The sequence below is a fragment of the Linepithema humile genome, chromosome 6 (genome assembly GCF_040581485.1).
Source record: "Linepithema humile isolate Giens D197 chromosome 6, Lhum_UNIL_v1.0, whole genome shotgun sequence".
Classification (NCBI taxonomy): domain Eukaryota; kingdom Metazoa; phylum Arthropoda; class Insecta; order Hymenoptera; family Formicidae; genus Linepithema; species Linepithema humile.
In genome coordinates this window covers 11,990,066-12,001,773 of record NC_090133.1, presented here as the reverse complement: position 1 = coordinate 12,001,773, position 11,708 = coordinate 11,990,066, and the positions used below count along the sequence as shown (strand labels likewise).

At 46.7% G+C, this 11,708-nt stretch overlaps 2 protein-coding genes across 2 annotated transcripts; both read left to right on the top strand.

Moving 5' to 3' along the window:
• Positions 1-7,695: 7,695 nt before the first annotated feature.
• LOC137000697 (uncharacterized) lies at positions 7,696-9,585 on the top strand. The gene has a single exon (XM_067358037.1). It carries the CDS (start codon positions 7,696-7,698, stop codon positions 9,583-9,585), a length of 1,890 nt encoding a protein of 629 aa, XP_067214138.1.
• Positions 9,586-9,822: 237 nt separating this feature from the next.
• Positions 9,823-11,706, top strand: LOC137000696 (uncharacterized). Its single transcript, XM_067358036.1, has one exon. The coding sequence runs from the start codon at positions 9,823-9,825 to the stop codon at positions 11,704-11,706; it is 1,884 nt and encodes a 627-aa protein (XP_067214137.1).
• The last annotated feature ends 2 nt before the right edge of the window (positions 11,707-11,708 follow it).

The following is an 11,708-nucleotide window of genomic DNA, read 5'->3' as shown; positions in this document are numbered from 1 at the left end:
ATCGATCATAATGATAAAATAAATAAGCAATTATTAGATCGATTCAAACAAACTTATTTTCCAGCAAAATTAAATTTTGACAAATCATTAGAAGAGGAAGATATTACAGAATGAATGCATTTAGAACCTGTAAGATATGAAAACATTGATAAGTGTGATCTGTTAATGACAAAATTGTGAAAAAGAATATAATCCAGAAAAGATAATTAAAAGTTTAAAACGTGAAAATATTCGTTTGCGGCAGACTATAAAGCGTTTAAAATTGCGTTTACAACGTCGCCAAGTACCTAAGAAAAAAATAAATAAAAAAAATAACAAAAAGAAAATACAAAATTTAATTAATGAACAAAATCCGCATCCCGTTGCAAAAGCAATGATTAATTAACAACTCCATACTCCACATGCGGCATATACAGAGGAAGAAAAAACTTTTTTGAAACAGCTTTTTTATTATTCGGCATCTGCATTGCGTCGTTTACGAAAGGCAGGTTGCAATTTTCCTGCAGAACGAACTATTAGAAGATGGCACGAAAAATTTAATATAATGCCAGGATTTTGTGATGTTATATTCCGCAAATTGCAGGAAAAAATTTCAAAGTTGCCTGTAGAACAAAGAGTTTGTGCTTTAAAATGGGATAAAATGTATATGAAATCATATGAAGAATACTCATTTAGTCTGGATCAAATAGAAGGACTCGTTGATCTTGGGCCTTTAGGAAGGAAAAGTGAAAGGACAAAATGCGTATTTGTATTTTGTGTGGATAGTATAAATGCGCTTCATCCATGGCGTCAACCGCTAGCATATTTTCTCCCAGGAAAATGTATGAAAGCGGAAGAAATAGTGATTTTAATGAAAGAATGCTTAGATAGATTGAGCAAAACGGGTGCTGATGTACGACTTATAACGTGCGATCAAGGTCCATCTAATCAAAGCGCTTATGCTCAACTTGGTGTGCACTCAGATAAGACATATTTTATACATAATGAAAAAAAATATTACGCATCATTTGATTTTCCACATTTGATAAAAAGATTGGCAAGCTTGTTAAGAAAACATAAATATTTGTATTGCGATGGAAAAATAATAGCATCATATCCCGATTATGAAATAACATGGTCTATTGATTAAGTATGTACTGATAGGAATTATTAGAAAGAAAGGAAAAGAGAAAAAATATCAGGGCGCGAGTGGCTAAGCCAGGAAAGCTTCCCGGCTTAGCCACTCGCGCCCTGATATTTTTTCTCTCTTCCTTTCTTTCTAATAATTCCTATCAGTACATACTGATTCTCCATATGTGAGAACAATGTACTAAAATTTTCATACACTTTAAGTATCTCGAACCAGAAATCGGTGTACAAAGTTAACTGTCTCACGTAGACTAATAAATTAATTTCTTTAAGAAAAATTAAAATTCCGCACTAACATCCCGCGACGGATCTCAATGCCCTTCTATTATATTATGTGATAGCTATCATTTGAGCCTTTCCTTTATATGTGTTAGATTGTTAATTAAAAATGTATATTTTTGTTCATTTTACATTATGTCGTAATTTTTCGTAAATTGTACTCTAAAATTCAAGATTACAATTTGCACACTTTCTTGCGACGGTTCATAACTATAGTCTTTTCAAATTATAGATGAAAAGATTGTTTTTACTGTTTAGCTTGCATTCGTGTTTAATATGCGAGTATTTTTGCATCTATTATAGTTTACGTGTAAACGCCCAACCCTGGCTTTTACTATTCAAAATAAGTTATTGGTCATTATTGTATGAAATATCTATAAAAGTTTATCATCTTTTTAAATATTGACAAAAATGCAACATTTTATTTACACACGCGCACGCACACACACACACACACACACACACACACACACACACACACACACACACACACACACACACAAAATTATAGAAGTAATTTATTAAAATAATTTAAATGTACATTTTCAAATTACATAGGTTATTGAAAATAACTGATCTTTTGCTAAATAAACTGTAAATGCAAAAATAAATGCTACAATACATGTATTTACAATACGTGTGTATTTATATTTCAAATCTGATTGATATACATAATCATGTTTTACAAGTATGCATTACCGACACTTTGTAGATATAGCACATATCGGAACCAAAAAGTCGTGGACATAGCACGGAAGAGACCCAAAAGATCGTGGACATTACCTACGGGATTTGTGGATATTGGCTACGTAGTTCAATGTGCACGTTTTGTGCACATAGCACTAGCGCTAGCCCACATGGCGCTAGCCCACAGAAACACGAAAAATGCAGGCATGTCCACTCTCAGTCTTCTCTCTGCTACTAGCCCATACAGCACACAAAGATTGCATACACATTGCATTAATCTTTCATCGCAATGTTGCAATATTGCAAATTCACTGCAAAATGTTGTTGCATCATTGCTGTGGGATTGCAGCAACGTTAAAATGTCCGCTTTTAGGAAGATTGTAACGAAATATTACAGTGATATTGCAATGTAATGAATTTGCAATAATGCATTGTTATTGCAATCTTAGACTAATGTTGCATATATTTTTATTTATTCGGACATTTATCTGTCCAATTTTTGAACAATCAGTTCAATATCTGAATTCCCTGTGTCGAGATCGTATCAAAAAAATTAAACTGATAAAAATAATTACTATGTTTTTAATCTTACTAGCCACTCTTTGTAAGTTTCATATAATCATCATGACTAAAACTTAAATACGAGATAGATTTTGCAACGCGCGTCACATAGCGGTAAACGAACGAACTAGCAATTACCGAATGCTATTGCAATGTTATTGGAATGTTGCTGTCATATTCTCATAAAATATTACAATTACAGGTTGCAATAATGTCTCAACAATATTACATTGCAACTTGCAAGATTGTAACATTGCTGCAATGCAATTGCAATGTTCTGTGCTGTATGGGAGCAGTCCATATTTCTATAGTCAAAGGTCCCATGTAGCAAAAACGGAACGGAATGTCGCCTCGATCGCAAGTAAATGTACTTAATTACGTTAATATTTTGTTATTTAAATGTGGTTGAAGCAATTATATACGTAATTTCTGCAATTTTCTTGCAAATTACATTGCTATGAGTACTTAAAAATACTGAATTATTAGAATGAAATATATTTTGTAATTAGATTTCCGTTCCGTTTTTGCTACATGAGACTGGTAGAGAAATTTTTTACGGAACGGAACGGACACATGTGTGAAGAAACGTAAACTATATTTTGTAACAGACAGTTTTATATTAGACAATTTTAACCTCAATGCGACTAAAAATTCATAGAAATGGATAAAAAAAGAGTTTTATTAGTCATATTAAAAATACTGACACAAACAGCAAAAAAATTGCCAACTTGGTATGCTGTATCGGTATTTGAGAGAGTGCGAAAGTTGTATTTAAGTTATATTATTTTATTACAAAAGCAAGAAAATATCAGAATGCTGCGAAAATATTGGATACAGCATATATTTACACAAGAAATGAGGCGTTTACAAGGTGCAAGTGACAATTTGATTGTGGAAATGCAAACGACCGATCGTTCCGGACAGTTCCGGATGTTCTAAACAGACAGAAATACGCGTTCCGATCGGAAAAAATAGCAGGATGAAAAATTCACTAGAATTCTGATGAGAAATCCGATCTGTCATTCCGATTCGTGCTCAATGGGACTGCACCCTTAGACATGGAGATTAATGAAAAGCACTTATCTCTCATGTCGATAGACAACTTATATACACATTGTCCTAAGAAACAGAAAAGTCTTCTTAATCTATATGCTGCAGGTGTTAATGATATTGGGTGCGTTCCGAGTTACGCATTGCGACGTGAACTAGCCTCGGAATCACGCCAGATCCGAGGGAGCACGCCCAATGGAAATCGGCAACTGCGGTACTCTACGATCTTCGGGAGTTAGGTAACTTACGTGGCGTCGGCAGTAAATGCACGACTCGGTAACTTGCGGTATCGGCAATAAATGCTCGATTCGGTAACTCGCGGTATCGGAAATAGATGCTCGATTTGATAACTTGCGGTACTCCACGCTCGTCGGGAGCAAGGTAACTCGCGAAATCGGCAATAACTGCACGATTCGGTAACTCGCGGTACTCCGCAAAATTCGGGAGCAAGGTAACTCACGCGATATCGGTAATCGGAAATGGGCGCCAAATGCGAGTAATCGCACCGCGGTATCGGTAACTACTCGGTGTAACTTCAACAGTTCTCTAAAATGCTCGGCCGCTCCCCGTTCAGTATATGGCAGAAAGGCGCAGTTCTTTTATTTGACGTTAGATATCTGGAGTGAGAGGCGAACACAAGGACAACTCAATAATTAAGATTTAACAATAATGTATTTCAACGATTTGGTTACAAGGGTTAAAGATGAGTAGATCGTTCGGCCGAAGTCGATACGGCGGAAATAGTTTAATACGGCAGCAGTAAGGCAATTCGCCCAATAAATCGGTAACAAGAACAAATTTCGATAACTACATGAAATTTCGGAAACGCGATCACGATAATTCGCAGCTGATCCGACGATATTCAGCAAAACAAATGACTTGTATTACGACCATCCGACGCAGCCGGTGAAGGCCAAATAAATATGCTTTGAACGATGGTAGCCTAACGGCCAGAAATGAGATGTCGCGGAACGGCTATTTTCGCGAGCTTTCACGTTTCTCGCCGAGACGCTAACTTGGCGGTAACAACGGTCTCGCGGAGAACGTTCCCGAGCAAAATCCGTCCGCGGACATTTACCCACGGTACTTCCGGTACTGTGATAACGCGACAAAAACGGTAATAAAACGATATCGTAAGAAAGACGGTAGCAAATAGTCGGTATCTCCAAAAAAAGGGACGGTAACGGAAAGACGGTACGGTAACAAAACGGAACGGCAATCGAAACGGCAAAGAGAAAGAGACTGTTGGTGCTTGATTCACGCAAGACAAAGAGACTTTTACGCGATATCCGGAGCCGGCTGGACATGCGGTAACTAAGCGCCAAAACGCGCTCACGGTATCGAAATCGCGATTAGTCGTGTGAGAGACACTAAACACAGAACTTTAGACTTACGCTACCAGCCATAACCGGACGCAACTCTACGGCTACCCGAGAGGCGGCTTACATCGAGTCGGCGTCTTCGGCGTCGTTGGGCTGAATCCTGGCGTTGGTCCTCGCACTCTTGCGGCACACCGAACAGTGACTCTTCTCGGTTCTGCACGTTGGTCCTTCTAATTCCGCGTCGCCTTCTTGCGCATCCTGCCGATTTTCCAAAAAGGAAGGCCCCTGAAAACCGCCCACAGTTCATTTAGGGCGCCCCCTCCCGGGGGGGGGGGGCTTTCTGTGGCTTCCTCAAATCATCCGGTCGGTATTGTGTTGATGAGTCGATGTTCCCGGAAGAGACTGGTTAGGCTGGCCGGGCCATACTCCGGTCCTTCCGGGTGCAGCATCTTCGGAGTCCTCGGTGCCGTCTGCAGCCGGGCGAGGTCCGCTGCTGCGTTTCTTTGCAAGTGTGTGGCTAAAACCAAAGCGGAGTTAGTCGATAGGGCTGAGATGACGGAGGCGACGGGATCGCGGTACCTGACTTTTTGCTGTGGGGTCACTAACGCGTGACATCCGTTGATGATCCCCCGGCGTCCGGTCTCTATGGCGATGCTGAATCTTCACCCTGAGGCACAAAATACGCAACGCCGCCCGCACGGGGTCTCGTCTTACAACTTAAATGATAATAAAAATACAAAACGGGAACGACATATACAACAACGCACGAAAATGATGGAGTCTCGCGGATTGCTCTCTCAACGCGAGGAGCAACTCCAGGACTCTTTGCTCCCTCGGCCGGGCTATCGCCCTTGTGACGGCGCTCGAAAAGCGTCACGTCACAGCATGAAGCGCATACAGTGCATAGAAAGTCGGTCCGATTTAACCAATGCGCGCATTAGAAGCGCTTTAATAGCGCTGAAAATTCCCTAGTTTCCCATTTCTTTCAGCGCATTGACTGCTTCTATTTCGACTTGAGGCAGTTGATGCGCTTGATGCGTTCATGCATTCTATGCGCGCATTGGTTAAATCGGAACGAAAAGAAGAGACATTTTGAGAAGAGATATTTGGCTTTGAGAAGAGAAAGAATGGATCAGCAAGAAGAATTACACGAGTTTCCTGTAATAATAGAAGAAACAAATGAAATAATAACTTTATTGTTAAACAAAACAGATAAGGAGAAAGCAATACAAGGTAAAAAATTAATATTATGTTATTATTAAGAATTTATTAATGTTTAGGTTAATTATTGGGTTAATTTTTTTTTATAGATGCAGCATTTTTAACGAATCTTGTTGCAAAAGAACAAAATGGCAAAAACAACAATAATTTCGAAAACAACGAGCCGGAAGATGATACAAACGATGTTGTCGACAATAGCAATACCGGTAAATGTAAATTTTTTATCTTTGGTTTTGTTGTTTGTGAATACTTTTATTTTATGCAAAAGCATATATATATATATATTATTTAATATTGTTGACGCTTTTGCGCGTCTTGCGAGCCTACGCTGGCGAGTCGCGAGATCGGAGCGACACGTCAGCTCCGATTTTTGCTCTCTGTCCAAACAGAGTTGTTGTCCCGGTCGCGCTGGTGCTGAGCTTTTTTCCCGCTCTGGGTGGATCGAGTAGCTCGGGGCCGGGGGAGAGCTTTTGCATTCCTAAGCGCGGCCTACCGGCAGTCTTGCGGAATCGTTTCACGAAAAAGGCCGCGTGCGCTCCGCGTTCTGCGAAACGCGTATTTTTTGTGCCCGGCTCGGCTCGGCACCCCGGGTAAAATTTATGGTTATAACAATTCGCACCGCCGTGTTCAGGGGTTGAGAATTGTATCGAACGATAACAAATAAAGTGCTGTGAAACAAAAAAAAAAACAAAAGTTGCTCCTCTTTCGCGCCATCCGATCTGGTACATCCGAAAACTACAGTTGCGCTGGCTCCAACCGGCCATTCTACCGCACGGCGAGCCACCAACGAACATTCTGGTCCTTCGAGCCGGATCGTAGCCACTATCGGATCGGCATCGTAAGACCTTCTCTGAGTAAAATAAGGATTTCTCCGGTAAGTAAGACTCATTTTTTTTGGTGGACCTAAGGTGAATTGTGCGCGCACGCAACCACTTAATCTCCGCGGATCATCCGCGCAAAGGGGCCACGTGCTGCTCGGGCATTGCATCATCCGCGCACGCGGTACGAGGAAACCGCGTCTTGGCGAGATCAGTGCCGTTCCCCGCGAGTGCCGCGCCTACGAGCACGCCGCTCCGAGCCCCGCGTGCTCCGCGCCTACGAGCACGCCGCTCCGAGCCCCGCGTGCTCCGCGCCTACGAGCACGCCGCTCCGAGCCCCGCGTGCTCCGCGCCTACGAGCTCGCCGCACCGCGTTCCGCGTGCTCCGCGCCTACGAGCTCGCCGCCCCGCGCTCCGCGTGCTCCGCGCCTACGAACACGCCGTCCGAGCCCCGCGTGCTCCGCGCCTACGAGCTCGGCGCTCCGCGCTCTGCGTGCCCCGCGCCTGCGAGCTCGCCGCTCCGCGCTCCGCGTGCTCCGCGCCTACGAGCTCGGCGCTCAGCTGTTCGCGCGTACACGAACATTTCTCTTTCATTATAAAGTACGGTAGTCGGTACCTTGTGCTGCGACATGGATGCGGCAATTAAAAAACAATTAGCTACCGCCGGTTACATCGAACGTTTTTGGGACAACCTCGTCAAAGCCGGAAAGGACAAGATGACTCGTGCCTACCTTACCACCCGACTAGAGTTGCTGGAGTCGTACTGGACGAAGTTTTTCGACTCACACGATGCACTGTTGATTACGGAGAGAGTGGAGTTAACGGACTATATGAAGCAGGATGTATACGCCTCAACAGAGGAACATTACGTCACTGCCAAGGCTAGAATCTGCGCCTACCTTCAGACCACAAAAACGGCCGCCCCGACCACAAAAGAATCCGAGGCTGGCGCTGTGCTCCGGCAAGTACAGCTTCCAAAAATCAATCTGCCCACGTTTAACGGGGACCAGCTAGCCTGGGAAGGTTTTCGAGATCTGTTTAAATCCTTGGTGCACGACGTGGAGGGACTTGCGCCCATTCAGAAGTTGCAGTACCTCAAGGCTAGTCTCACTGGCGAGGCGGCAGCAGTCATTTCAAGTCTAGACATGACTTCGCAGAGCTATGCGTCGGCATGGGACGAGCTGATAACAAGATACGACAACCGAAGGGTGCTCTTGGCGTACCACATGCGAGCGCTACTTTCTTGCGCGCCGATCACTAAGACATCAGCCTCGGAAATCAACCGAATTCTCAGCACGGTCACCCAGGCAGCACGCTCCTTCCGGGCATTGGGCCGCCCTGTGGAGCATTGGGGCGACTGGTTTGTTCACATCCTGGTGGAAAAATTAGACTCGTCCTCGCGTCTCCTGTGGGAATCCTCACAGGAGTCAAGTCGCGAGTTCCCGTCTTTTGAAGATCTGAAGGGCTTTCTCCTGACTCGTGCCCGCGCATTGGACGCCGCCAATCCTCGGCTTGTCCAATCTGCGTGTGGCAACAAGGCCAGGCGAAACGCCCGGAGAGATGATGTCTCATCTCACTTTACGAGCACAAGCGAAGGACCTCAGTGCGTCCTTTGCAAGGTTCGTCATCCGCTGCGATCATGCAGCAAATTTAAGACTCTTTCTGCGGAGCAGCGCAGGGAACAGGTGCGGAAAACAAAAGTCTGCTTCAATTGCCTCGGACAAGGTCATCCGGCGGCCGCCTGCCCCTCGATCAACTGCTGCCGACACTGCGGCGAGAAGCACCACACGATGCTGCACCTCGGATCAGCGGACGCGGCGCCCCTGCAGCCTTCAATTCAGGACTCCAACAAAGAGGCACTGACGCCGGAGCAATCAGACGTTTCCGCGAAACCGACAAAGGTCGCCGCGTTGTCGAGTGCCACCAGCGGCACGGTGCTGCTCGCGACCGCCCTAATTAACTTAATTTCGGATTCCGGCAGAATAATGACTGCGCGCGCTCTCTTGGACTCCGGTTCAGAGGCATCGTTCGTCTCGGAACGCGTCGCACAGCAACTGCGGTTGCGACGACGCAAGGTGAACGTGACAGTCTCTGGCCTGCAAGGTGTAACCACTGGTCGAGTTTCTAATGCCGTTTCTCTCATGATCGGCAGCAGGCATTCCTCGTCCCTACGCATAGCCTTGCCCAACGCTCTAGTTATGTCCAAACTAACACCGTTTACTCCTGGCCGACAGGTTCGCATGGGTGACTGGCCGCATCTAAGCGGCATCCAGTTGGCAGATCCGAGCTACGACAAGCCGGCGGAAGTCGACGCTGTGCTGGGAGCAGACATTTATGGGATGTTGATCGAAGGTGGAGTCAAACGAGGATCACCGGGAGAACCCGCCGCTCATTCAACCATCTTCGGCTGGGTGTTGATGGGCTCGCTCTCGGCGACAGACAACTCAACGCAGTGTAACATCGCCAGCCTTCACACAACAGTGGAGCCTGACCTCCATCAAGACCTTCAGCGGTTCTGAGAGCTCGAAGAGTTTTCCACAAACAGGATCCTCACTCCGGACGAGGCCTTCTGTGAGGATCTCTTCAAGAAAACCTACGCTCGCGACTCTGAAGGTCGATATATTGTACGCCTACCGCGTAGACGCAATCCGCCGGCGGGACTTGGGAACTCCCGTCGCGGGGCATTGCGGCTGCTCCTGGCGAACGAAAACCGATTGAGGCGTAACCCGTCGCTCGGACAGGCATACTCAGAGTTCATGAATGCTTATCATGTCCTAGGTCACATGGAACCGCTTAACGGACCTGATAAGGAGGCTGGCTGTCCGTACTATCTACCGCATCACGCAGTGGTCAAGTCTTCGGATCCGAATGGGAAGATACGAGTGGTCTTCAACGCGTCTTTCCGAACACCTTCCGGGATGTCGCTGAACGATCTCCTCTTACCCGGCCCGAAGCTACAGGCGGACCTCTGGCTGGTTCTGACTCGATGGCGATTGCATCGCTTTGCCTTCACAACGGACATCGTCAAAATGTTTCGGCAGATCCGGATCCACCGGGAGGACGCTGACCTTCAGAGGATATTATGGCGGGCGGACCCTGCGGCCGAGATTCAAGATTTTCGGCTCGTCACCGTCACCTACGGTACGGCGCCGGCCCCGTATCTGGCAATTCGAACCCTTCTGCAGCTAGCCGAGGATGAAGAGCACCGCTTTCCGGAAGGTGCAGAAATATTACGCCACCATACGTATGTCGACGACATATTTGCCGGCGCCAACACTCTCCAGGCGGCTCTCGAGCGCAAGGGTCAATTGGAATCTTTGCTCCTGGCCGGCGGGTTCCGGTTGAGCAAGTGGGCCGGTACGCACTCTGCTCTATGCCCGGACGGCGATCAGACGGAGCGGCTGTTCACGGTCAACCAAAGTGTGGGGGCCTTAGGCGTAATTTGGACTCCAGCCGAAGACACTCTTAGCCTAAGGGCGGTTCCAACATTGGAAATGGAGAAAGAGCCAACTAAACGCTCCGTTCTCTCTCAAGTCGCCAAGCTGTTCGATCCAGCCGGCTGGGCGGCTCCTGTGATAGTCGCGTCCAAAATCTTCATTCAAGATCTCTGGATGGCGGCGCTCAACTGGGATCAGACCCTGCCACCAGGTTTGCGAGCACGCTGGACGCAGCTCGCTACGTCCCTTCCGGATCTGAATCACTTGCGAATACCACGTTGGACTGGTGTTCTAGGGCAAACGGAGTTACACGCATTTTCAGATGCGTCTGAGAGGGCCTATGCAGCCGCCGTTTATTTACGTGGTCTCAGCATCACCGGCGGGATACAAACGTCGCTTTTGGTCGCCAAAACCAGGGTTGCACCGATTAAGCCGGTATCGATACCAAGGCTCGAGCTTTGTGGAGCTTTACTGGCGGCACGGCTACTGCATCGTACAGTCAAAGGATTGCGCTTGGAAAACTGCAGTTTACACGCCTGGACTGACGCTAGAGTAGTTCTGGCATGGTTAAGGGACCACCCATCTCGATGGACCCCCTTCGTAGCCAACCGAGTAGCGGCTATCCAGGAGTTGCTCCCGGCCGATCAGTGGCATTACGTGCCCACTTCTGACAATCCAGCGGACTTGGCCACTCGTGGCATCTCGCCGATGGAGTTATATAACCAGCGACAGTGGTGGCGTGGTCCAACCTGGCTGGAATCCCCATACGACAGCTGGCCAGCAGACTATCTTAGTGACCAAGACGTGGCTGAAGAACGTCGCTCACACGCAACTACCACAGATACCGTCGCACTTGAAAACGACTTACTAGTGCGATTCTCTTCGTTTTCCAAATTAATCCGTGTCTTGGCCTTCTGTCTTAGGTTCCTGCGCCTAGCAGTGCGGCCACCAACGATCAATCTTACTGTCGATGAGCTGGAATGCTGTCGGTTACGATTACTACGCCTCGCTCAGCAACAGGACTTTGCTGAGGAGGGTCACGCTCTCAATCGAGGAGGGCAAGTCTCACGCCGATCACCCCTTTCGGCGCTACGACCTTTCTTGTGTCAAGGTGGACTAATTCGAGTCGGCGGACGCTTGGAGCACTCATCGCTAACTTTGCCGAAAGGCACCCGATCGTGCTCGCCAAGAGCAGCCACGTAGCA

What these genes read in the sequence shown, in the direction of transcription:
- LOC137000696 (XM_067358036.1), top strand. Translation starts at nt 9,823, where the DNA reads ATGAATGCTTATCATGTCCTAGGTCACATGGAACCGCTTAACGGACCT.
- LOC137000697 (XM_067358037.1), top strand. Translation starts at nt 7,696, where the DNA reads ATGGATGCGGCAATTAAAAAACAATTAGCTACCGCCGGTTACATCGAA.